This window comes from Emericellopsis cladophorae (genome assembly GCF_022114955.1).
Source record: "Emericellopsis cladophorae strain MUM 19.33 chromosome Unknown NODE_34_length_249702_cov_121_792324, whole genome shotgun sequence".
Classification (NCBI taxonomy): domain Eukaryota; kingdom Fungi; phylum Ascomycota; class Sordariomycetes; order Hypocreales; family Bionectriaceae; genus Emericellopsis; species Emericellopsis cladophorae.
The window spans coordinates 102036-128108 of record NW_026250959.1 but is presented as its reverse complement, the minus strand read 5'-3'; the positions used below and the strand labels follow the sequence as shown (position 1 = coordinate 128108).

The 26073-nt window shown below is 54.8% G+C and overlaps 9 protein-coding genes across 9 annotated transcripts; 6 read left to right on the top strand and 3 right to left on the bottom strand.

The window, feature by feature from the left end:
* Window positions 1–1008: 1008 nt before the first annotated feature.
* Window positions 1009–2400, top strand: J7T54_005417 (Chitinase-like protein; the record flags this gene model as incomplete). Its single annotated transcript, XM_051507635.1, has 3 exons — window positions 1009–1262; window positions 1318–1367; window positions 1418–2400. The coding sequence occupies 3 exons, from the start codon at window positions 1009–1011 to the stop codon at window positions 2398–2400; spliced, it is 1287 nt and encodes a 428-aa protein (XP_051361171.1).
* Window positions 2401–3487: 1087 nt separating this feature from the next.
* J7T54_005416 (Meiosis-specific APC/C activator protein-like protein) lies at window positions 3488–4288 on the top strand (the record flags this gene model as incomplete). Its single annotated transcript, XM_051507634.1, has 1 exon — window positions 3488–4288. The coding sequence occupies one exon, from the start codon at window positions 3488–3490 to the stop codon at window positions 4286–4288; it is 801 nt and encodes a 266-aa protein (XP_051361170.1).
* Window positions 4289–4818: 530 nt separating this feature from the next.
* Window positions 4819–5721, top strand: J7T54_005415 (WD domain-containing protein; the record flags this gene model as incomplete). Its single annotated transcript, XM_051507633.1, has 1 exon — window positions 4819–5721. One exon carries the CDS (start codon window positions 4819–4821, stop codon window positions 5719–5721), a length of 903 nt encoding a protein of 300 aa, XP_051361169.1.
* Window positions 5722–5922: 201 nt separating this feature from the next.
* J7T54_005414 (syntaxin 8) lies at window positions 5923–6794 on the bottom strand (the record flags this gene model as incomplete). The annotated part of the gene is made up of 2 exons (XM_051507632.1): window positions 5923–6508; window positions 6589–6794. 2 exons carry the CDS (start codon window positions 6792–6794, stop codon window positions 5923–5925), a joined length of 792 nt encoding a protein of 263 aa, XP_051361168.1.
* Window positions 6795–7265: 471 nt separating this feature from the next.
* J7T54_005413 (uncharacterized protein) lies at window positions 7266–8132 on the bottom strand (the record flags this gene model as incomplete). The annotated part of the gene is made up of 1 exon (XM_051507631.1): window positions 7266–8132. The coding sequence occupies one exon, from the start codon at window positions 8130–8132 to the stop codon at window positions 7266–7268; it is 867 nt and encodes a 288-aa protein (XP_051361167.1).
* A 3009-nt stretch (window positions 8133–11141) lies between these two features.
* Window positions 11142–13477, top strand: J7T54_005412 (Serine/threonine-protein kinase-like protein; the record flags this gene model as incomplete). Its single annotated transcript, XM_051507630.1, has 2 exons — window positions 11142–13058; window positions 13109–13477. 2 exons carry the CDS (start codon window positions 11142–11144, stop codon window positions 13475–13477), a joined length of 2286 nt encoding a protein of 761 aa, XP_051361166.1.
* A 564-nt stretch (window positions 13478–14041) lies between these two features.
* On the top strand, window positions 14042–15694 carry J7T54_005411 (SWI/SNF and RSC complexes subunit-like protein; the record flags this gene model as incomplete). Its single annotated transcript, XM_051507629.1, has 3 exons — window positions 14042–14150; window positions 14213–15132; window positions 15179–15694. 3 exons carry the CDS (start codon window positions 14042–14044, stop codon window positions 15692–15694), a joined length of 1545 nt encoding a protein of 514 aa, XP_051361165.1.
* A 294-nt stretch (window positions 15695–15988) lies between these two features.
* Window positions 15989–17208, bottom strand: J7T54_005410 (Conidiophore development protein-like protein; the record flags this gene model as incomplete). Its single annotated transcript, XM_051507628.1, has 3 exons — window positions 15989–16456; window positions 16508–16989; window positions 17046–17208. 3 exons carry the CDS (start codon window positions 17206–17208, stop codon window positions 15989–15991), a joined length of 1113 nt encoding a protein of 370 aa, XP_051361164.1.
* Window positions 17209–18064: 856 nt separating this feature from the next.
* On the top strand, window positions 18065–25327 carry J7T54_005409 (Isoleucine--tRNA ligase; the record flags this gene model as incomplete). The annotated part of the gene is made up of 5 exons (XM_051507626.1): window positions 18065–20195; window positions 20248–21313; window positions 22294–22373; window positions 22426–25080; window positions 25149–25327. 5 exons carry the CDS (start codon window positions 18065–18067, stop codon window positions 25325–25327), a joined length of 6111 nt encoding a protein of 2036 aa, XP_051361163.1.
* Window positions 25328–26073: the final 746 nt, after the last annotated feature.

Below are 26073 nucleotides of genomic sequence, written 5' to 3'. Positions count from 1 at the left end.
GCCCGCACCAGCATCCGCGCGCAACCTTCGACGACATGATTCCCATGATTCTACGAAAGATATAACTTCCACGGACCATGGTCCCCTAGTGGGCGTACCTGCTGATCTAAAAGGGAATCCCGGCTCGGCACCGCAGGATGCGCTTAAGCAGCCATTTGAGGCATTCGTTACATCATCCCAGATGTTCGAGAGCACCTGGGTCCGAAGGGAGACCGGCGGGGCGCGGGTGAGTCGGTGTCCATTGCAAAGACGAAGTGCGACATTGGCCAAATGGCCGCAATCGCCGCACTTTGTACTTTTTTCTCACGTAGCAGCACTCTTTCTGAACTGCCCGACGTATCTTGAGGTACGCACAAGTCATGACGGACTGAAGCCCCCTTTCAGTGCCTGATTTAGCCTGGCGAGCCACCACTGTTGAGTCTGTTAGTGAGCGCGTGGATCCGAGGCTGGTCAGGGTCTGAGACATTTGCGTCCCCATTGATTGAATGTGGCTTGCCGTTGGAATCTTCATTCACAAATTGACTTGTTCTAGCACGTGCTGGACGCAGGCGACCCAAGTCACGGAGTGGTTGGGTCTGAGACAGGTGCTTGGCTCACTGCTGCTCAATACCACGATACCCGCGGCTTTCGTACAAGTCTCGAAAAAACTGCATTCTGAGCTGATGAATTTACCAATGCGTGTAGGTGGTCGCGAATAATCCAGAGAGGCTGGAACAGGGAATAGGTATGTAGAGTCTCCGATCAAGGCGTATTGGATGGCTGGAGTGCGTTAACACGCGACCTTGCTACTCTTCACGCGATGACCACGAGCATTATTGGTATTTCGATAGCTGTTTGGATTCAAATGGTACATGTCAATGTCTTCTTCGCGATGGACATGTGGTAGCGAATCGTCTTGTATAAGACTGCACTCAAATAAAGCGATTCCCCCGGCCTCGAGGAAACTATATTCGGCATCTTCATACCCACCGAGAAATCATACCTCCTTGTGTCCACCAAGCTTTTAGGATGCTGTTCTCCCTGCATCAGACACTGGCTCTTCTTGCCACTGTCAGGGTTGCTGTGGGCCTGGCTCATCCAGTACACAACATCTCGCTCGATGCTTCCCTGGACCACTCGAAGCGAGGGACTGGCTATATCAACGCAGTCTACTTTACCAATTGGGGAATCTACGGTCGAAACTACCAGCCTGCCGACCTTCCTGCCCAAGATATTACACATGTCCTCTATTCCTTCATGAACCTCGACCGCAGCGGCAGGGTGTAAGTGGGACCGAGCACCTATTGTTAAGAGACCTGAGTGACTGACCTAAAGCAGGTTCTCCGGTGACATATATGCTGACCTCCAGAAGCACTATCCGGGCGACTGTAAGTGATTTCACCTGTACGGACTTACGGGACCACTGACCATCTCGCAGCCTGGACAGAATCTGGTCACAACGCCTATGGCGCTGTCAAGCAGCTGTTCAAAGTAAAAAAAGCAAATCGCAATGTCAAAGTCATGCTCTCTATCGGCGGTTGGACCTGGTCCTCTAATTTCCCCACCGCCGCGGCTACAGCGGCATCTCGTGCCAACTTTGCCAAGTGCGCCGTCACTCTGATGAAGGATTGGGGCTTTGACGGCATAGATGTCGATTGGGAATATCCAACAACCAGTACCGAAGCCAACAACATGGTCCTCTTGCTCAAGCGCGTGCGTCAGGAGCTGAACTCGTATGCGGCCAGGTACACGCCAGGACACCATTTCGAGTTGTCAATCGCTGCTCCCGCCGGACCTCAGCAGTTTAACAAACTCAAACTCAGGGAACTCGGACAGGTAGTCGACAACATCAACCTCATGGCATACGATTATTCTGGATCATGGGACGGTGTGGCCGGTCACCAGGCTAACATTTGGGCCACCAAAGGCACTGACAAGGCCACCCCCTTCAACACCCGTGCGGCCGTGGATGCATATGTCGGCGCCGGGGTACCCTCTTATAAAATCATCCTTGGCATGCCCATCTATGGCCGGGCCTTCACCAACACTCATGGGCCGGGTTCCTCCTTCAGCGGCGTTGGACCAGGTAGCTGGGAGAACGGGATCTGGGACTACAAGGATCTCCCGTTCCCGGGCAGCCAGAGGCACTACAACAAGCTGCTTGGTGCCACCTGGACCTACGACCCGAAATCGCGCACCATGATCTCCTACGACACACCTGCAGTCGTTCGCCAAAAGGTTCGCTTTGAGAAGCGTAGAGGCCTTGGCGGCAGCATGTTCTGGGAGGCGTCCGCCGACAAGAAGGGGGCCGAGTCGCTCATCTTGACAGCAAAAAATAGCATGGGCAGCCTGGCCAGGAAGCAGAACTGCCTCTCGTACCCAAATTCCATTTACGACAATATACGCACCGGCAGGGTTTGAAGAGGGTGCTGTTGCGCGAAGACATGATTTATGATACCACATTACGCTAATTGCATGTTGACCGGTCTCTCTAGACGTTATATATACCAAGATATGTCATCAAAATAGATCGATTCTGTATTTCAAACAATCTGGAGTGTTTTGAGTGCCTGTCTTTCAGCAGATGGCGTGTCTGTGGATTTGATGGGCTGGTAAGGTAATCAACACCTCCTTCCATTTTGCTAGTTACCATACTTCAGACGTATCGCCCGAGGCAACCAACCGCCTTGGTATTACGTGCCTTCCAGGAAAATGCGATAGCTCTCGCTCCTGCTGAAAATGAAGGTTATCCCTCTCCCCTTTATGACCTTACTCATTAATGACCATGGCAGTCGCTGGCGACTGAATTAACAGCCCAGGGAGAAGTAACTCGACAGCCGCCGCTTTCTTGACTTTTCCAACTACTGCTCTCCTAGAACTCTGTCTCCTGAACCTGAACCTCGACCTCGAACTACCAACATCCGTACTAATCAGACAGCATCATCAACACTCCGTCGCCACTGGGGGTTGCGCCATTCTCTTGCACCAGCAGTCAGGCAAATCTTATCACAACAAAACTATACTTCTGCGTCGACCTTCTTTCTTTGTTTTCGTCTACTCCTGACCGTTGGGTGCACGATACTATCCCTTGTGTATGGACCTCAACCGAAGGCCACCCCATATCTACCTCATGATCCAAACATGTCCAGGGTTCTGTCAGCATGCGGGAACTTACCAAACAATAGAGCTAGGCTTCGAGAGCGCCATGTCTCCAAAGACGTCGACCACACAGAAAGCCCGGGCGATTCCGGATACAGCTCTCACGAAGATGCGTCACCGATTCGACCGCCCATGAGAACATGGAGAACCGTGCCCATCTTTGATGGTCCTGGCTCAACACGCGGATCGGAGGACGATCCCATTGAAGATTGTCCACGCAGCCTCTATGCGTACCGCGAGGAGCCAGCGGGTGATGGTCCCAAGTCAAGAGCAACGCCAAACCCTGGACCGCCTCCGCGTACCCCTGGGTCGAAACTTCGGAGTTTCTTTGCCCTGCATCCTGACGAGAATGAACACCTCCAGTCACCACGAAGTAGAAGAAGTCCCCCATGCCAGCGGCCGGATCGATTTGTGCCGCTTCGAGATGCAGCGTCGTCCACGGCGGAGCGATTCCGAATGGGTCGACCAGTCAACATGCTTTCCTCATCGGAGCGGCTCGTTCGCCATGCTGCAGCCTCGCTTGACCCTTTTGTATCATCTCGGCTACCAGTCGCAAGAGAATATACGCACAGCGCGGGACCAGAGCAATCAGTGGGACCTCATTCCACTCCACCCCGTGAGCGCACAGCCTTCAGATGCATCCCGACACTTGCTAACGCTCATGGCAGCACCCGTAGTCACGATTCACCCGAGTCCTGTTACCGAGCGGCAAGTCAGTCGAGGCGCCGTCTGGTCGGTGGGTGGTCTTGCCCCCTTGGGCCACCCCGTCGACGATGGGCGTGGCCACATGATCCGCTCAGGCACTCACGCTCAGGTCTACACCACGCCTGTCTCGCGCGGCAAGTCAACACTGCAGGGCGACTCGGAGCTTTACCAAGGTCGCATTGCAAGAGCTCTCAATATCGACCGCGTCCGCAAGATCCTCGACTTCAGCGGCCGCTCCACTTCACCTCAAGCATCGCGAGACGCCAATGGACGCTTGACGAAAATGGAAGCAGAGACAAAGTGGAATGGCGTAGGGTGGGTGAGCGCCAAGGAGACTGAAGGTGATATTTCTGGACAAAGTCAAGGTCTTGTGGCTGATGGCTATAACAGGCGCTCGATCACGGAAGCCTACAAGCTATCGTACCTTACCAGCCCCTCCTTTTAGGTCAGATATTGTTGACTTCGACGCAAGCATCTATGCTAACATTCGACAGAGTCCTAGATGCGCCGAGTCTCCGCGATGACTTTTACTGCTCAGCGTTGGCTTACTCGACAACTTGCAATACGCTCGCAGTTGGCCTGGGCAATACTTTGTATACATGGTCCGAGGCTACCGGGGCCAAACCAACAAATAAAAGCCCGAACGACAGTAGCTGGATTACCTCGGTAGCCTTTTCTTCTGCACAGGGCAAACAGAGCATCCTTGCCATCGGACGAGCAGATGGAGGTCTCGTCCTTCAGTCCACGTTTGAGTCACACCCCCGATTTGACATAACACAACCTTACGGTGTAGCGTGCTTGAGCTGGCGTCCACGATGTTCGATGCGTCCGTCCAAAAGCCCGTACAACCCTGGCGTATCCGTGCAGACAGAAGACCTTGTAGTAGGCGACGAGACCGGGCTCATATACTACTATATGGTTGAGTGGCCCCCCACCTAGGAGGTAACGAGGAATACTTGGCGAGGTTCAACGACGATGGTAGCCAAGATCGCAATACATGTCCAGCAGATCTGTGGTCTGGCGTGGTCCACCGACGGTATGTCGCTCGCTTCTGGTGGGAACGACGATCTTTGTTGCATATTTGATGCAAACGATATCCTGGGTGTCGAGCAACAGCATGAGACGACGATACAAGGCACTGACACAGTGGATCCAGCTGCTCCAAGAGTGGCCAGTGAGCTTGAGCTGGGCGAGCTCGACCTTCGAGAGTATGATGGCAGGCGCGTCCACCACGGCCGCGGGTCCGAGATGAGGACATCGGCCACCGATGCCACCCAGATCCATCGAACTCGAAATGCACATTCATTTTCTCTGCGAACCTTAACCCTTGGCAGCGAGCGGCATTGCTGGATTCACGGCGCCGCTGTCAAAGCCATTGCATTTTGCCCGTGGACACCGAGCCTCGTTGCCACGGGCGGTGGTTCCAAGGACAAGTGCATCCACTTCTTCCATACGACATCGGGCGCTGCATTGGCGACGATTGCCGTGTCGGCCCAAGTCACATCTCTCATCTGGTCAACGACAAGGCGCGAGATTGCGGCCACGTTCGGCTACGCTCAGCCTGAGCACCCTTGGCGAATTGCTGTTTTCAGCTGGCCCGACTGTCGACAGGTCGCAGCCATCCCGTGGAACCAAGGACTGCGTGCCCTGTACGCAGTTCCATATCCATCTGTTCCTTGGGTTGGCGAACCATCCTCCACGGACCGCCTGGTCCACCAAGGTTGTCTGGTTGTCGCTGCAAGCGACAATTCTGTCAAGTTCCACGAGGTATGGCCGGATGAAAAGAAGTCAACGACAGGTGGCCCTGGTACACTGGCCGGCAGTGACATTCTGGAGAGTCTCGAGGGGATTGACAAAGAGGGAGGCGTGATCCGCTGATGCTGTACTCCCGACAGTAAGAAGACGTGCTTTGTATACCTAGCGAATGAGACATGGGAATGCAAAACAATCAAGCTACTGCCATTGTGTACAGATCGTACACTTGCTGGGTAATATTAATACTGAACAGACGGAACAGCCACCAACGCCGAACAAATGCCAAAAGCGCTTCGCAAGGGTACCCCAAGTCTCGCACGCTGTCTACTTCAAGATAGCAATTAGCAGTACCAGAATGATGATCAACACCACAATGGCCGTAATCTGCTTATTGTCGCTTGCGCTCCTCGCGACCTTGTTCACGGCCCGGGAGGCTCGGTCCAACCGGCTCTGATGCCTGTCGGTGGCGCTCTCGACCTCGTCGAGCATAGCGACGTGCGAATCAAGCTCATCGCCAATCTGCATGCTCAAGTCCCTCTGCCGTCCGATGCTCTCACCCAAGCGGTCGAGCTGTTCATCCTGATCATCGAGAATCTGCGAATGATATTGGTGGAGCTGCTGGTTGTCTAGCGTCTGCGCATGGTCCGCGTACCCGTGGTTCTCGGGCTCGGGATCGTCGTGATACGGACCGAACAGCTCCCGCGATGGGGACGACGGGGTGTCGCTGAAGCGCACAGTCTTGGAGGCTTTGCGCTCAGTGGACGATGCGTGCGAAAAATCCTCGGTGAGAGTGGCTGAGTTGGGATGCGTGAGAGTCTCTTTTGCAGAAGGGCTCGCGAAGCCGTGGAATTGCGATGTCAGGTCGTTGAGCTGCTTCTGGAGAGACGGGAGGGCGTCGGTAATGGCGGATCTAGATGGACCGCATGTTTAGCATCTCCGTCACGGTCGCGGACAGGCGCCATGTTTCGCGGCGCTTCTGATTTGACTTACGCATCCTCGCCGCCTGATTGTAGCCGGTTCTTCTCCTCCTCAAGGGAGGTGACGCCGTCGCGCAACTGATCCAGCGAGCGGGAGATGTGACTATCTTGGTTGGAGCCACCCGCGTCGTCGAGGTGTAGTGTCTGGGCGCGCTGGCGCTCCAGAAGGGAGAGCTTTATGTGGTCGGCGAGAAGGAAGAGCTGGTTCGGATTCGACATGACAGCGACGGCTGAAGAAGGAGTGCGGAATGATGGCTGGTTAATGGCGTCGATGATGGAGGATGGATGATCTGTCCGTGGTCAGGTAGTCTAGCTACCCTACACCTGTCACTACTTGTCCATATCGGAGCCTTCAGTCCGAAGAACCGTACCGCACCAGTGTCCAGGCAACGATTAATTAGAAGATTGCAGTCCCAATCACGCATACCTAACGCAACATTACACATTGATTTTTCTTTTTTTTGAAATTCAGTTCGCTTTTGTTTCGTTACGAAATATCAGGGACAAATCATCCCGCTAGAGTTTTGTTGCCTCAGTGTCTGCTGTCAAAAACCCAAACGCCAATGTCCCAGTGCCACCCCTTTCCAGTCACGTCCCATCCCAAGTCATGCATTTAGCGCGTATCACGTCACCCAAAGCCCATTGAACCCTGAACCCACGATAAAAGGACGAGGAAGTCAAAGAAGAGTCTTAATCCAGGTGCATCTGCGCCTCCAACTGTAGCTCCGCTTGCGACGTCATGGGCGGGGGCGATTCCACAGCCTTGAGGGTATCCGCACCGTCAAACACGGGCGGCGAGGACTGCAAGTTGCGGAAAGCGCCCTCAATGTTGGTGCTGACGAGGCGCCCCTGACGAAGGTCCTCTGCGAAGAGGAAGAAGCCTTCGTTGCACTCGACGAGATAAGACTCGAGGCCCTTGCTTTCGAGGCGAATTTGCGCATTGCTCACAGGATAGTGCTTTTCGATGAAACGCGCCCAGCCGCGGGCAGCCGCCTGGATGTGCTCGTCGTCGCTGATCTTGCGCCACCCAATGCCGAGGTGTACGGTGAAGTCATCCACGACGGGTGCTGCTTTCGGGGGCGACGAGGTAATGTCAGAGGCCGCTGGTGTGAGAGGCAGTAGAGTGGGATCACTGGTGTCTACACGCTGCAGCTTCTTGCTGCGCGCGGCCAATTGATCACGCTCGAATTTGAGGCGTGCCTCCTCATCGGCAGCCTTGCGCTCTTCAAGCCAGGTACCAGATTGACTCGCCGCGTCTGCAACATAGCCTTTGTTCGGCTTGATGAGAGTCATGCCCGGGCCAAGCGTCCATCCTTCCTCGGACTCTTCCTCTAAGGGAGCGGAAGGCGCATCGGGTTCAAGATTGACGGCAGCCTCGTCGCGTGAGCGTTTCCTGGCCGTGGGCGCCGCTGGGGGAAAACCAGAGGTGTAGTGTGATTCTGGTGCAGGGTAACTGGGAGTGAAAACCGCGCCTCCAAAGGGATTCTGAAGGAGAGGTTGAGGTGGCATGGAAAGCACTGGCGCAGAGTCTGAAGACTGACGACCAAAGGTGGACATGACTGATGTGGGTCGACGGTGTCTGTAATGAAATGAGGATTAGTATGCCGCTGTACGCACAAACCAACAATGGCCGGAGCTGATAGCTTGGTGACACAGGGTCAATCGAAAGGCCTAGGTTCGCTGAGGTATTGATGGTGTGATGGTTGTCGGTCCCCAGATTGGGCTGAGGTGGTGGTGGTGCTGGTGAGGTTATGGCGGTTCTGGCGAGTGTACTTGTGAGACTCGTGTAAGAGGGTAGGCTGAGCAAGGAGCGAACAGGCACAACGTCGCGGACAGCTACAAGAGAGGAAAGATAAGAGTGGCTAATGGGGAGTGGTGTGGGTAAGATTGGCTGGAGAAAAAGAGGAAAGTTTACAGGAAGGGGAGAGACTCGAAGAAGAGAAAGACGAGACGGAGGAACCGAGAGAGGGCGAACTGGAGCCTCTCTGGCTGGCTGATCGCGACTGGAAGGTTGTCGGATTGCGATTCCACGGCGCACGGTTAACCCGGGGTAGCCAGACCGGGTGGGCTCTCAGGGTACATGGATTCTGTTAGCAAGAGCAAGGCCTCCATGCACCGTTGCTATCAGATTCTGGTTTCCTGCGAGGAACAGCGCTAGCAGTCGACACAGTGCGCCAGGGCAGCGCCTCGTCAATATGCAAACGCAGGTCGACAGAAGCCAATCACGTTGGACCCTTGGAGCCCGCAGGGATCAACGCTGCTTGCCTTATCCGGCCTCGGGCACGTGCCGTTTCTCGGATGATACTTGATGCGACTTGTGGCTCGGATTAGATCAGCCGTTGATTAGCCGCAAGGCCAAATGCTGTGAAGCGTCATTAGGTATTGATAATTACTGGTGATTGCTCCTTTGAAAAAGAAAAGTTCACAACTCGAGCTTATCAAGCTTGGCGGAGCATGATTCCTTCGTCAGTGTTCTCTCCACCGTCCGGAAGGCCATCGAAACCAGATGCTATCCTCGGACTGAATTCCTGTGACCGACGACGCCGCACGGCCCACCGTAGGACTCACAAAGTCCGCAGGGTCTGTACGTCGAGGCGGCATCGTTCGCGCCCCGTCTCGGCTCGTCCAGTGTTGAGTTGCTGATAAATCTCTCGGTGTCTGAGGCTGGTACCGCGCGGGAATGGAGTCGTTGTATACTAGTTGTGAGGCTGGTCGGTCACCATGCAATCTCCTGTGAGGAAGTTCGACAGTCCACGATGCGGACAGCGCAGAGGGCAGGCTTTGGTCATTTTCGGAATTCTCAGAACTCTCCAGGTGTGTCTGTTCATGCTGCTCAGCCTGTATTGTTTAGTAACATGCAATGCTTCACTTGACTCGGGGGCATACGATTCCTAGGGTTCGAGAGCGTGTCGAGATTGGAGGCGGTATCAATGGAGGCGGGATTGAGATCAGCGGTTTCCCTGCTATACGACGTCCTGCGATCATGACGTGCATTGTACCGGTATCTACCACCGCGCCCGTCGGGCCTGCATCAGATCAGCGTCTATTCTCAACGAAGGAGTGCGTGCCTACCGGCTGCATCATTGTCTCCGCCGATTTCAGCTTCCAGGTCGTGCGTCGACCCTCTGAGAGAACTGCCAAACATGTCATCCGGCAGGTCTGTCATTAGTGCAGGACCGCCATCCCCTGCCAAAGCCTGGTGAATTTTACAGGAACGTCTCTTGAGGCCTACTGCCTGAACATCTCCGGATGTGATGCTCAAGGTCGTTGGGGGCAGACGAAGCATGTTGACGTTGTAGATCAGACCAACGGGATGGTGTGGCAGAGCTACCGCCTCGCTGAACTAACGGTCTGATAATGCAAACCTGGGAATTCGTGACTGGGAAGGTGGTGCAGCCATGAGGCTCCTTCCAGGACGGTTGTATCTACTCCTAAGGTAAGGCAAGTACCTACCTCAGACACTTACCCAGTACTGTGGAATATCTCACTGCAGTGCGGCAGTAACTTCTCCCTTTGAAAAACAGGAGCTTTGGGTTCAGCGGAATTATAGTCCTCGATCCGAACTAGTATGCAAGCTACTAGTTTTACCTTGCCTTCTACACGCCCGCGGCAGTTTACTTCCACTGGCATAATTGAGTACCAACTGAGGCTGGCGAAAAGTTAAATGCCTATTCTGAATGCGTCGTGGGAGAAGATGCTCACAAAGATCCGAAATGACATGGTTTGCTTTTCTGCGATAAATAGGTGCTGGTTGCCGCAGCGCCTTCCTAAGTACCAACAACACCTTCCAGATGGTGCACCCCAACAGTACTAGTACTTCCTTCAAACTACACGCCTGATGGAGAAGTCCCAGAGCTAGGATTGATGCTTGTTCGGAGTGTCGCGGCGTCTCAGGACTGAGCATCACCATACAATGCAGGGTAGGCAGCCCCCACGACCTCGGGCAACTGGGCAGGATTAACACGCGCTAATAATGTCATTTCAAGCTTTGTTAGTAGATACTCGGTATAGACGTGAGCAAAGTACGTGCATCAATGTAGTCTAGTAGAGCGATAATGAACGTTTACGCGCATTTCCTACGTGCCGCGAGGACAAAGTATTGAATTCTAGCAAGTCAGTTCCATTTACAGGTGCAGAAGCCTCTACCAGCATCGCCACTACAATCCTGGGGAGATCGGGGCCTAGCGAAGTCAGGCTCCGGTCAGCGCGAGGTCCAATCTCCAACTCCTGGCGCACTGACTCGACCCTTTGCTGCCCATTGCAACCTCAAACTCAACCAAACGAGCTCAATTCTCTACGCGTCCACCCTAGGACTATCGAATAACTCGCCAAAGCACCCGTGTTCTCCTTTGTTCATCCATCGACATCGTCATTCATGACGCACGCGCCTTGTCCTCATACTCGGTCGTTGGCAAGATAATGATCGAGCTGAACCTTAGCTTGTCAAACCTCCCTACCTCCATGTGATCGGCCGACCGTTTACCGCCTCGTCCTCAACCACCTTGCCGACTTCATAAACAGCTCGCGTAGTCGAGCCGCCGCTCGTTCTTTACAACAGTCAGCACCATGAGCGGGGACCTGAGCTTGTCCCAAGCTCTGGGCGGGCTGCGCATAGCCAATCCCGACGACATTGCGCAGGCATCCTCGAACGCATCAGATCCTAGTGCGAACACGCCCAAGACGACAGAGGGAGCTATTTTGACCAGCGACGGTGGTCTCTTGGCAAAGTCGCTCCCCGAAACCACGCCGACGCAACCGCAACCGCAGCCCGAGCTGTCTAGATACGCAACAGCAGACAGCGTCCCCTCACGACAACACAGCCAAAGCGCTGCATATGAACCACATGGTATACCCCGGCAGTCATCGGTCGCCTCGCAGAATAGAGCTCTGCCGCCACGAGGAAGTTCGAAAGGGATGGGTCGAGGATACACACAGATGCCTGGAGGCTCGGCACCGCCTCTTGCAGGGGACGGCCCTATGCCCACCACGAGTGCGGAATGGCAGGAAAGAGGCGCAGCTGTAGGCATTCGTCGTGAAGTGGATGCCAACGGGCGAACCGTGGTCCGGCAAGTCAAGAAAGGAGTCCGTGATTTCTCATTTGGCCGTGTGCTAGGCGAAGGGTCATACAGCTCAGTCTATCTGGCTACTGACCGTCAGACTCTGAAAGAGTACGCTATCAAGGTTTTGGAGAAACGACACATCCTCAAGGAAAAGAAGGTCAAATATGTCAACATTGAGAAGAACACACTCAACAGACTCACCGAGCATCCTGGTATAGTGCGGCTCTACTATACCTTCCAGGATGAAGCATCTCTTTACTACGTTCTCGACCTATGCAATGGAGGGGAGCTTCTTGGTGTTTTGAAAAGGACGGGAACATTTGACATCGAATGCACCCGCTTCTACGGAGCTCAAATCCTGGACGCAATCGAATACATGCACTCGCGCGGGGTCATTCACCGCGACCTGAAACCGGAAAACGTCCTTCTCGACGACGCAATGCACGTAAAAATAACAGATTTCGGAACTGCCAAGCTACTGCCAGACCCTCGCGAAGCTCAAAAACAGCAAGATGCTTCAGCAAGGGGGGTGCCAGACCCTGGTAGGCGGGAGGCTGAGGAGGACAGCCGCGCGGCTTCCTTTGTGGGCACGGCTGAGTATGTGAGCCCGGAATTACTTACAAACAAGAGTGCCTGCAAAGCCAGCGATCTTTGGGCCTTTGGTTGCATCATCTACCAATTGCTGGCAGGGCGACCGCCCTTCAAAGCAGGCAGCGAGTACTTGACCTTTCAGAAGATTGTCAACCTGGAATACGAGTTCCCTGCCGGCTTTCCCCACGCGGCCCGTGACCTAGTCGAGCGATTGCTGGTCTTGGATCCTTCGCGCCGGTTGACAGTTGAGCACATCCGCAATCACGAGTTCTTTGATGGACAGCCATTTGGCGTGGGCCTTTGGCGTTCCAAGGCACCTCGTCTTCGCCCCTATGTGCCACCAACTCCTGAGCCAACAGTGATCCAACTTAACGGGGGTCATCATGCCAGCACTCCACAACAGGCGCCCCAAAATCGCCAACCTCCAACGAGCCACCCGACTCCCTCCAATGGCGCGAATAGGTCAATGGCCCGTCTCATCACTGAGCTTCCGCCACCTACACAGCTCGACATCGAGTGGTCCCCCGTGCTCACGAAACCGCACGAGAGGATACTGAAGCTCGGGGACTTGATGGTAGTTTCGAACCCCCTGCCCTCGGGAGCAAACGGGAAAGGCGAAGAAGGACACAAGAAACTATCTCGGTTCTTCGGTGGAAGCACAACTAAGAAGCGGCAACGTCTCGTTATCATAACGTCGAGCGGCCGCATAATCATGGCGCCCGCCGGGGGAGAGGATAAACGCACCAAGCAAGAGTTATCTTTGATGGGTTCCGATTGCGCGTGGAGGACACAGCACGACGCGAAGGGCCAACTGGTTTGGTGTGTTGACACTGTGAGCAAGCCCATACTCTTATTCTACGTTCACGGATTCTGACATCACAGGGCGGCAACCATTACACGTTCGAAGACAACAAAAATGCCACGAGCTCAGACGACAAGAGAGCGTCGGCCGAGGAGTGGATCGAATGCATTGAACGAGCCAGGGACTATGCCATCATGCAGTCCCAGAGCGTCAACAACTCTTATCACAGCGAAGCTGGCTACTCGTCCGCCATGTCGAGCCCATCGGGTACTCTTGCTGGGCTAGGCGGCAGCAATCTCGAACAGTATGGCGCTACCAGTGACCGCTATGGGCGCAGTCATCTGGGCAAGAGTCAGGCCAGCCTGGATGATCCTAGCCCTGTCCCGGAACGCAAGCGTAATCGGTTCAGCAAGCGACAATCTCGTAACGGCCTCGATTCGGCATTTTGAAAACTCGGCACATTGCCCGGCATGGCGCGCGGCGTACTTGGGCGCATCATGACTTGCTTCTTCTCTTCTTCTTGCTCACATCCTTCAGCCCGAAGCATCGTTTGTCTACCTTTGGAATGGAGCGGTGATATAGATTGACCACCTTCCTTTCGGTCATTGTCGTACATTTGCAGTATGTTGGCATCTTGCTTTAATTGCTGTCTAGAGCGCAGCCGTGTTGGACGTATTGAGGAGTGGCATCACTGGCCTATACAACTGGTGAGAAGGGGAGGAAGCCCTCGCATTAACGACTCTATTGTAGAAGCTTTACTAGAGAATATTGAATACGAGTGTTTGGGGAGCTAAATTGGATGCCGATGGCACATTCATCCTGTCGTGTCCTGCCTATGGTAGGTCAATCATTAGGGAGGCATACACGTCACGTGATTCAACACATTTTCGCCATGCGACGCGACGGACGCGGCATCCTTGTCAGGCATCACGTTCAAGTTGTGGTACCATCCAGCGCCAGTCAGTCGCAAATCACATCACACACAGCAATTCGTCGCGGAACACGTGGTCAGCATGCAGCAGCAGTATCGCGCGTTTGCGCAACAACAGCAGTTGCCGCCACGGCAAGCGCAACCACAGCAGCAGCAGCAGCAGCAACAGCAGCAGCGCCGCGGTGGCATCGGTACTACTTCCAGCTCTGCCATCACACGAGCGACAGAGCACGGCGCTGACAATTCTTCACAGGTCCAATGATGTCTGCAGGCCCTCATCCTCAGGTGCCGCTTACGCAAGCGCAATTGCAGCAGCAACAGCAACAGGCCTCTCAGGCCAACGACATGGCGAAGCGTCGAAGCAAGAAACCGACCGACAAAACACTGCCAGACGGAGTCGCGGACTGCATTATCGATCCAGAGCCAGTTCAGCGATACAAAGACTTGCGAAACGTGGAACGACGCCTGGATGCGACAATGACACGCAAGAGGATGGACGTCATGGACTCCGTCAGCCGTCCCACCAAGTCCACCAAAACCATGCGTATTTGGATCAGCAATACGGTCGAGGGCCAGGTCTGGCAGGGGAATGGGCTGAACGTGGATGCATTTGACTTCTCCCCAAACATGGACGCAACCTACCGAGTCAAGATTGAGGGGCGGTTGCTGGACGACGACGAAGACGCACATGATGGAGAGACGGATGGGCAAGGGAAGGACGCCGATGGTAACAAAATGGACGAGGATGGCCCTGCGGCGCAGAAAAAGACACCCACCAAGCCCAAGCCACGATTTTCCCATTTCTTCAAAGCGATGAATATCGAATTCGACCCGTCGCGCTACAGGAACAGCAACGAACAGAGCATTGAATGGAAGAAGCCCGACCCGCCGGCTCCCCGCAACCAGCATCCCGTCGCGCTGCCAGCGGCGGCCGATTTTGACGACATTTCGTTCAAGCGAAGCGGAGACGAGAATGTCAACATCACAATCAGCCTACAGCGACATGAGACTCCCGAGCGGTACAAGTTGAAACCAGAGCTAGCTGAGGTACTAGACATGACGGAGGCGACGCAGCACGAGGCTGTCATGGGTCTCTGGGAATACATCAGGATGGCCCGCTTGCAAGATGACGACGAGAAGCGCAACTTTCGTTGCGACGATTTGCTTAGAAAGGTAAGCCTGACCATTCTGTGACATGAGAGCTTCGCTAATGTTGTAGGTCGTCGGTCGGGATACCGGGCATGTTCCCCTGTTGGCTGAGTACATTGTGCCACACCTCCTCCCCCTTCCACCGATCCAGCTTGAGTACACAATTCGCGTGGATGAAGAATTCCACAAAGATCCCAAACCAACTGTCTACGACATTCCAATCACCGTCGAAGACCCTCTGCGGGCTGTGTTGCAGCCCTTCCTCACCAACCCTCAGTATGCCACCATGCTGAAAGATGTGAACGGACTGGACGATCAGCTAGCGCGGCTGGTACAGGCCGTTTCGGTGTCCAAGGCCAAACACACTTTCTTCACCTCGCTGAGCGAAGATCCCGCCAACTTCATCATCAACTGGATGAGCTCGCAGAAGCGCGACCTGGACATCGTCATGGGCGAGACCAGCAAAGGAGGAGGCGACAGGATCCACAGCGATGAATGGAGGCGAGGCGGAAACAACAGTGTCTGGACCACCCAGAACGCTCGGGAGAGCGTCAACGTACTGCTGTCTAAGCAACCACGGGTGTAATGACGCATGCTGAATGAGGATGCGTGAATGAATGAGTAGTGTGGATTTTCGTTTCGGGCGCGTGCGGTCTGGCGTTGGGCAACACATAGATTATATGCTATTATCTGCGAAATAGGGTCTAAGCACTGAAATTCAAGGTCTTGCGCTGTAATGTAGTATATGTATGAGGAAATGCCCAACTCCCAAACGCCTAGTGCCAAGTGAAAGTCAATGTATCGTAGTCTGTATCGTAGTCATAGCTTTCGTCAAAGACTGCCTTCATTCACAAGCCTTTTCCCTGAACCACTCACAGCCTCATCGTTGAGGCGGCGGTACCGGTGCAGGGGGCAGGTTCCTGATTTGTTTGATCAGGAACTCTCTTTCGTCGATGAACTGCTCATCATCTGTTCGATCTTCCAGGAAATGCGCCAAGAAGTTGAGCAGTCGGTCTCGGTTCATAATGAGGATTTTTTGCACGGCAATGGACTTGTGGGGATTGGCCACGAAGACCTTGAAGACGTGAAAGCCCTCGTATTGGACCATTTTGCGCTCATCGCGCAAGAGGTTCATGCATATCTTGAGGTGCTCACCACTCTCCACATACGCAATCATGACATTGTAGTTGGCCCGGTCTAAGAGGATCTCTCCCAGCAGCTTGATCGATTGGCGTTTTGTGACGTAGGATTTGGACTGGAGGAGGACGTTGTTGTATCGTTCGAAGAACAGATTAAAGTTGACTTTGAGATATTGAGGTACCAATTCCTTGTGCCGGGTGAGTAGCTCCTGTTGTCTTCTGTCAGCATGGTGAAAGAGCAGGACTTTGAATAGGCATACTCGGAATGTAGTGAAAGCATCAGCTGCCACCTCAAAGGAACTCTTGTCGACCCATTCAAAGAACCTCCAGAACACGCCCCTGCCACTCTGTGGCCGATCGCGGTCAATGGCATTCAGCCCCTTGCTACTGGAACCGGGCAAGTTTTCATCATCGTAAAGAATAATGGCCGCCGCCGCCTCATTCTTGAGTAACTCGCGTAGCACTGAGCCGGCTGGGGTCGCGCTCTCCTTGTGGTCGTAGGCCCGACACAACTCCACCAGAACCTGCGGACGGTTGCAGACAACATAAGATAACGCCAGTGGGTCGCTTTTAGGTGCCGCAGCAGCCGGTCGGAATCGAAAGACGTATGAAAAGATGACCTGGGTATCTTTGCGGGCTTCGAAGGGTAGACGGTAGAGGTTTACAGCGAGGAGGTGGAGGAGGTCCTCGTCGATGAGGCCAGTGACAAGCTGGTAGATCTGTTCGGGAGAGCTCTCAGATTCTGTAGAGTGTTGTCAGCAGTGGCATCTTGGCGGTCGTGACGGCTTTGGTATGTACCTTGGGTGCCTTGCAACAAGATTTTCATTTGACTGAGCACCCTTGCCAGCTCCTCAGCCTTGGCCGGTCCATTTGGGCCATCGAGTCTGGATATGTGTTCCCGTGCTTGCTTGCCCAGATCTGCGGTCGGACGTGACTTTGCGCGACCGAAGAGAAACGACATGGTGATACGCCGTGCTCAGGTGCAGCTTGGGATTGAGGGGATCTAGGCCTCCAGACTCTGGAGCTGTTTTTGGGGCGGACGGGTGCGAAATGGAGGATTCGACAACTAGGCGGCGAAATCGACCATGTGCTGAAGCTCCAGATGCGGCGGAATGACGGAGGCGTCTAACCGAGAGAGTCTTGCGAAAGGATCAAACAACGTCGTAAGTCTGTACATTTGGTGTTTTGGTCGCGACTCCCATGCAGTTGCTGGGGTTGCTGGTGGACTGCGCATTGACGCAAGTCGTCGCGACTGAGACACGCATCGAAGGGAGGTACCACTCCACCAGATCTGCCCCGAAGAGGACCTTCGATACTGGGGTAGACTGGTTGCGGCTACTCAGCACGCCGCGCTCGGACCCTGACGAGGGGCAGCACGAAACGCATTATCAGTCAAGCGAAGACTGTGATTCTACACAACGAGGTCGGTAGCAGATTACCATGGTATGGTGACGATGATGTAGAAAATAAGATGAACTGTTCTAGAACAAGACAATCGAATATTTCACTGCTCATCTTCAGCTCAGCGTGCCCTCAACATGAAGTTAACAGCCTCGTCCAGTCCTTGGGTGGGCATGCCACCCCACCTTGAGTCACGACTCACTCGGGCCTGTAGAAAAAAGAACCCCTCCATCCAACTTGGTGATTGAGCTTCCATCTTTTCCTTGCCGTTGTTCCTCTCTTCAACGCGAATTTGGACAGTTGGAAGGTTGCGCCTTTCTCTGGAAGTACCACCTGTTCCTCCGAAGGTTTCGTCACCCAAAGATCTCCTTCGGGTCAACGAGGCACCCCGCAAAGACCTCCAGCCAACGCCCACCATGTCCATCGACTTTCCCAAGGCAGAGGAGGCCGTACTCGAGCAATGGCGCGAAATCGGCGCCTTTGCGCGTCAGCTCGAGCTCTCCGAGGGCCGTCCTCGCTACACCTTCTATGATGGACCGCCCTTCGCGACAGGTCTTCCCCACTACGGCCATCTCCTGGCATCGACGATCAAGGACATTATCCCCCGATACTGGTCCATGAAGGGCTTCCACGTCGAGCGTCGATTCGGATGGGATACCCACGGCATCCCCATTGAGCACGAGATTGACAAGAAGCTGGGCGTCACGGGCAGGCAGGCCGTCATGCAGTACGGTCTTGACAGGTACAACGCCGAGTGTCGCGCTATTGTCATGCGATTTGCGGGCGAATGGCGCCACACGATTGATCGTTTGGGTCGCTGGATCGACTTTGACAACGACTACAAGACCATGGACCCGAACTTCATGGAGTCAGAATGGTGGGCTTTCAAGAGGCTCTTCGACAAAGGGTTGGTCTACCAAGGGTACCGCGTGATGCCATACTCCACGGCACTCACCACGGCCCTGAGCAACTTTGAGGCCAACCAGAACTACCAGGACGTGAACGACCCTGCGATTGTCGTGTCTTTTCCCCTCGTTGAGGACCCGGACACAGCCCTTCTTGCCTGGACGACGACTCCCTGGACTATGCCCTCGCATCTCGGCCTCGCCGCCCACCCCGACTTCGAGTACATCAAGGTCAAGGACGAGAAATCCGGCAAGACATATATCATCCTGGAGAACCTCCTGACGACGCTCTACAAAGATCTCAAGAAGGCCAAGTACACCATCACCGGTAAGATCCTCGGCAAGGATATGCTGGGCTGGAAGTATCTGCCTCCCTTTGACTACTACTACGAGGACTTTAAGGATGTCGCCTTCAAGGTTCTCAACGCCACATACGTGACGGCCGACAGCGGTACCGGTATCGTTCACCAGGCCCCCGCTTTTGGTGAGGACGATTACAACGTGGCCGTGGAGGCTGGCATCGTCACGGAGAACCGCCCGGCCCCTGACCCAATCACGGACACTGGCAAATTCACAGCGCGCGTCCGTCACTTTGAGGGCATGCACGTAAAGGAGGCAGACAAGCACATCATCAAGCACCTGAAGAACGAGGGCCGTGTCGTCGTTGATTCTATGCTGAAGCATTCATACCCAATGTGCCCACGGTCAGATACTCCTCTGATCTACCGTGCTGTACCTTCGTGGTTCATTCGCATCCCTGAGGTCGTCCCAGACATGCTGAAGAACATCGAGGGGACACACTGGGTGCCCTCCGCTGTCAAGGAACGCCGCTTTGCCAACTGGATCGCGGGCGCCCGTGATTGGAACGTCAGCAGAAACCGATACTGGGGCACTCCCCTCCCTATCTGGGTCAGCGACGACGGCGAAGAGCGCGTCTGCGTTGGAAGCGTGCAAGAACTGCGCGAACTGAGCGGCCATGCCGAGGAGATCAACGATCTTCACCGAGACAAGATCGACCACATCACTATCCCTAGTAAGCAGGGCAAGGGTGACCTGAAGCGTGTCGAAGAGGTCTTTGACTGTTGGTTCGAGTCTGGCAGCATGCCATTCGCTAGTCAGCACTACCCCTTCGAGAACGTGGATAAGTTCGAGGCATCCTTCCCTGGCGACTTCATCGCTGAGGGTCTGGATCAGACTCGTGGTTGGTTTTACACGTTGGTCGTCATGGGAACTCACCTGTTCGGCCAGGCTCCGTTCAAGAACTGTGTCGTCAATGGCATTGTCTTGGCCGAAGACGGCAAGAAGATGTCCAAGCGTCTCAAGAACTACCCCGACCCTAACGTCATCATGGCCAAATACGGATCTGATGCACTCCGCTTGTATCTCATCAACTCACCCGTGGTGCGCGCTGAGCCCCTGCGCTTCAAGGAGTCTGGTGTGAAGGAGGTTGTGCAAAAGGTGCTCCTCCCTCTCTGGAACAGCTACAAATTCTTCGAGGGCCAGGTAGCGCTTCTCAAGAAGGCCGAGGGCGTCGACTACATGTGGGATCCGAGCATGGAGTCGAGCAACACCAACGTCATGGACCGCTGGATTCTAGCCAGTTGTCAGAGCTTGCTCGAGTTTGTGAACGAGGAGATGAAATGTAAGTGATGGCCTTTGCGGGTGTGGATGAACGCAGCTGATCTAAGGCACAGTCTACCGCTTGTACACAGTCGTACCCCGTCTGCTGGAGCTCATCGACAACACGACAAACTGGTACATTCGTTTCAACCGCCGCCGCCTCAAGGGTGAGGGTGGCTTGGACGACACCCTTCACGCTCTCAACGCGCTCTTTGAGGTGCTCTATACGCTTTGCCGTGGCTTGGCGCCCTTTACACCATTCCTGACCGACAACATCTACAAGAGGCTGCTGCCTCATATCCCCGAGAAGCAGCGTGCCAAGGATGCTCGTAGTGTGCACTTTCTCGACTTCCCCGAGGTCCGCAAGGAGCTCTTCGACCCCGTCGTTGAACGAAGGTTCGGCAGGATGCAGAAGGTCATCGAGCTCGCCCGTGTATCGCGTGAGCGTCGTGCTATTGGCCTGAAGCACCCGCTCAAGACCTTGGTGGTCATCCACCGTGAGCCCCAATACCTGGAGGACGTCAAATCTCTGGAGAAATACATCTGCGAGGAGCTTAACATCCGCGACTTGGTGCTCACGTCGGATGAGAACAAGTACAATGTCCAGTATAGCGTCGTAGCCGACTGGCCCGTGTTGGGAAAGAAGCTGAAGAAGGATCTGGCCCGGGTCAAGAAGGCACTGCCCACTCTGACGAGTGACCAGTGCAAGGCCTACGAGACGGAGAAGTCCATCGTGGTTGATGGAATCCCTCTTGGGGAGGGCGACCTGGTTGTGCGCCGTGGCGTGAAGGAGGACGAGACGTCCAAGAACCTCGAAACCAACACGGACAGCGACGTTCTGACTATCCTGGACACGGAAATACACCCTGAGCTAGCCCAAGAGGGTCTGGCCCGTGAAGTCATCAACCGAGTGCAGCGTCTGCGCAAGAAGGCTGGTCTACAGCCTACCGATGACATCAAGATGGAGTACAAGGTGCTCACTGACCCTGAGAGCATCGGTCTGGAGGAAGTGTTCTCATCACAAGGGGCGTTTTTTGCGAAGTCGCTGCGCCGGCCCATTGACAAGCAGGCTGGCTCGGACACGGAAGGGCTCATCGCAGAGGAGGATCAAGAGCTGCAGCAGGCAACGTTCTCGCTTCGGTTGCTGAAGCTGTGAGGATGTGGTGAAATTTGCATTTGGTCGCTTAAAATGATATTATGAGGGATAGATAAGAGTCTTAGGCAGTTGGGAATACCATGTAGAGATATTTGCAGTTACTTTTTCGACGCAAGCTGCAGATAGACCGTGTTAGTACGTGCGTGCTTGGTGCATTCTTCTTGCAAACTCACCAGATAGCAGTCCTTCAACCTCATAAACTCTTTGGCACACTTGTCTTTGTGCACTGCATTATAGTCCGCCACTATACATTTGCCATATGCAGCGGCCTGCAGAGATATTAGATCTGCCCATTGGAAATCCTGGAGATCAAACATACCTCGACAGAGCACTTTGAAGTCGCGGCCGCGAATTTCTGAATCGGGCGCGTCTTGGCAGGATTCATCTTCGTGTCAAAATGATGCCGACTGATGGCTTGAATGAGTCCACGTCGATGATGAAGTCCATTGTGAATGCCTAGGGTATAGTGCATAACTGGGTGATATGCATCTAAGAGGAGGCATCCCACCAGCCACTCACTTTACGCGCGCTGGCGTGTGCGTTCAATTCGCGACGGCTGTCATTGTGGACGCGACGCAAGGCGCCCTAGAGCGGAATCATTCTTTATTCGAATGGTCCATTCATAATTGTGTCTCGACATGATCCGATTCTGAACGCGCAGTCAGACTCTTCCTTTACGACAATATTGCAACTCGGCTCGCCTAGCTGGGTATCTTGGACACGACATCGCAACGCAATAACTTCATCTTGGCTGTAGCTCCGTCGCAACTTGAGCTCCAAGTTCCAAGAGCAATTGCAGTCGGCGCATGGCGCAACGCGCCCGTACACGCCTCTGTTGATTATGGATCGATAACAGAGTCCACAGAACGCCTCAAGTGGGTGGAACGACCTTTGAGCTAGAAAGTCATGCTAATGCGCTTGTGGCAGTGGCATTTTCAGATTATTCTACCAATCAAGAATACAGTGCTCCGCCTTCTGATGATGAAGGCGCAAGCTTCACCGAGTCGGCGCGCTCGGTGAAGGAACCTTACTACTCAAACGAAGGTACCAAGACTTAGTGGTAGTCGCACGATCGTTTCTGACCTCTCCTCTCCAGAAATCGCCATCCTACACTCGATTGTTGCTGCTGCGGAAGAGCGCGTCAATCATGGCCGCGACCCAAAGCCTTTGCCAGTCGCGGCGCTCTTTCAAGCATACGACGACATCTTGCCCGAATACGGAATCGACCCCGACGAGGACAAGCACTTCTCCGCCTTCATTTTCCGCATTGGGGGCGAGGAGGAGCACGCGACGCTGGGGGACAAGTTCCAGGCTATCCTGGGCTGCATGGGGATAGCCCTCGAATTTGGCGACGATACTTCAGCCTCCCTCCACAACTCCTCTCAGTCCCAGGACGACGGACAATCGACGCGACCGCTGGATGCCAGAAAGGGCGATACGTCTGCTTCCGTCACTGTCCCGCCCGTGGGGATCCGAAGATTTGAGCAGCCAAAACCGACTGTCGCCGAATATGAGTCGGACGAAACGAAGGAATCTTCTGGTTCGCCTGAATCGACTCAACCTGCGAATCAGCATCACCACAATGGGATCCAAGATTCGTGGGACGATTCAAGTTTTGATGCTGATCCCGAGGCTGAAGCAGCGCTTCAGGCCGCTAGACAAGTCGCTGCGACCAATGCGTTGAATCGATGGCGGGATGCTGTCGCTGCCAGACACTCGAGGGAACCAGAGGCAGTATCTCGTGCAAAACATGGGAAGCAGGCTCCTGCATCTCACCCTCCAGTCGCTCCAAGCAACGGCATAGTGCAGGGCGTCCATTTCGAACCAGACCGGCTTTTCCAACAGCTGCAGCCAGTAGAGGAGACGACGGCCGAGTATCGGCTCGACGAGCGTCCACAACCATTCCGCACACCTGCTGAATCAAGGATACCGACGCAACAACGTCGTTCCCTACTCTCGGCACTGGATATGTGGAGGCATTCCAAGGAGCAACACAAAGGGCAAGCAGCCAGTGCGCAAGGCCCAGGAGCAGCAGGGACAAGACCGGATGCGCCGACGACGAAGAAGCCGCTTGTGTTGCCCGCAGCGACAGAAGCGACTTCTCCACAGGACGTGGGAGGAACGTGGAGGCGGTCACTGGAGAGAGCGGTAGCATCGTCAAATCAGCCGCCGTCACCAAAGGCGAACAAGCCATTGGAGACACCAAGACAGGCGCAGAAGCTCACGGCCGCCGCGCAAGCAGAAGAGCAGAGAATGCAAGCTATTGCAGCCCGGGCTCGTGAAATCTTCCTTGCCAGCAAAGTGTTCAACCACTGGGCCGACAAGACAGCGCGGCGGCTTGAGCGAGAGGCTGTGGCCCGACGCCATATGATCCGATTCCGCTGCTTCCATGCTTGGAGCCAGTTGCCCACTTCAAGGCTGCCCGGGGTGGACCATCTTCGAGTCGCCACCGCTTCGCAGAAGCTCAAGCGAGCTGTGGCGGAGAACGAAGAACAGCTTCGCATTTCCGCTTCGGCGTCATACAATTCGCACAGAAGCAAAAAAGTAACAGCTGTCCTTGACAGGTGGCGATGTGTTATCAGAGCGGCAGACACTCGCCAAAAGGTCGCGGTGCGTGAACGCTTAAACACTGCCAGGCGATGGATGCGTCGCGCTGACAACGACGTGAGCCTGGAAGCCGCTCTTCACACTCATCGACATTTAATGCACAATCTGAATGCTTTGATCAGATGGCAAGGCAGGGCAGAGCTTGGAGCGGCCAGACAACAAGCGTCAGTACAACTGGGATTCGAGAAGAGGGCACACGACCTCTTGAGGATCTGGTGGGATCAGGCCGAAGTTGGCAGACGAGCTCAGGCTTATCGCCAAGCTTACCTCATGGATAAGGCCAGCCACGCATTCGATCTCTGGAATCTGCGGGCTAGGGCGCAAGCCTTCAAGTGGAGGAACGAATATGTCTCTGCCACCCGCACTTTTGACCTCTGGGAGCGCGGCGCCAACGACAACGTGCAACGACAACGTGCGGTTGCTGCTCATTATGAGTTGCGCGCGCGCGCAAGAGTACTATCAAATGCACGCACATGCATATCTCAGCGCGCGCAGCTGATCAGGCATAACAACAACGCCCGTCTATATATATGCGCTACACGGCTCCTGGACATAGTGCAAAGGACGGTGGCTCGTCAGCAAGCACAGGATAAAGCGACGCTCAGGAAGAGGTTGGAAGAGGTCTACCGTCGCTTTAGCAAAGAGAAGAAGAAGAGATCCTGCCTTGCAGCCGTTGACAGGTGGCGCGCTGCGGCCACTCGCGACCAACACGAAGTCGATCGGGCGTCGAGGATCCGGGCGACTAACGAGCAGGCGCAAAGGGTGGCGATGCTAGACACCTGGGCCGGCCGAACGATTGAGCACCAACAAACCAGTTACCAAATGCGGCTTCGCCACGCGGTGAATTTCCTCAACAGCTGGAGCGAACAAGCGGTCTACCATCAAGAACAAGATGGAGTGGCTCGGGAGACGTGGATCTCCAAGAAGCGATCGCATTACCAGAAAACATGGTCGAATTCGGCCATTCAACAAGGTGGCCAGGCCCATACAGCTGTTGCTCTCAGCAGGCGCTATGCTCGCAGCTCGCGGAACAAGGCTTTCCAGCGGTGGAGAGGACAGTGTCTCCAGGACGAAACCATTGCTGCACGTCAAACGCCTGCAAGAGCGTCTCATGGAAGGTCAAGTCTGATGCACACCACATCACGTATGCAGTCCGCTCGAACAGCCCAGTATGGTATGGACACCCCGAGCAAGGGGACTTGGCAGCCTCAGCTGGCCGCGAGTGGAATGTTTGCAAGGACAATGCCGCCCCTCAGAGAAGCAGACGAGGGTACATCGCCTTTACTCAGCCCGACAGGCGCAAGCAGTGGTGCGCAGCTCGAACAGGGGCCAAGGCGATTCCCGAGATTACTCCCAGCGACGCCAAACGTAGCTTCCTCGACAACACCTAGGGGGCCACCCCCTGAGATCTTTGGGAATGAGGTTGCCATCCGTCCAAGAGCAGCACCGAGCGCACACCGCCCAGCCCAGTCTAGGTTGCAATCGAGCATGGCGAGGCCAGTCCTTGCTACGCCATCGCGGCCCGCCGATGCGGGCTCTCGGGCTCAGCTTGCAAGCGCTCAACACCCGCTTCGATTCGCGTCCACCCAGAGGCCCTTGTTTAGTACGCCAGGACCAAGGACAGAGCAACAAGAACGCCGCCCAACTCCGCCACGAAGCCTGTTCGAGTCTTACAAGCGGAGGCGCTCAGCGTCGCCAACTCGGCGATCACCAACAAGAGAGAGGGAAGAGCGGGAAAGCTCACCTGATATATATAGCGATGACCGGTGATTACGCATGAACGGATACGGGGAAAGAAAATGGTGCATTGCGTAGGCGTTTTGGATAGGATACACGGTCAGACGTGCCTACTGGAAGCACCTGACTTGGCAGGATACCCTCGTGTGACTTTCGGGAAGGAGTGGCGTCAGAAGATCTCGCTGGAAATGTTCAAGTTTTGAATGAAGCATCAAGCGCCTCGCTGTGTTGTGCTGTATCTCGTGACTTGCTACTCAGTACCTTAGTCTATGGCCATCAGTCTCCCCAGGTAAAGGGGGGTAGGATCCCCGAGAAAACACCGCGCTAGCAGCCTTCAAGTGCGTCACGTCGCGTCAAGCCGACATGCGGGTCAATCCTCCTCCATCGTGACACCCTCCCA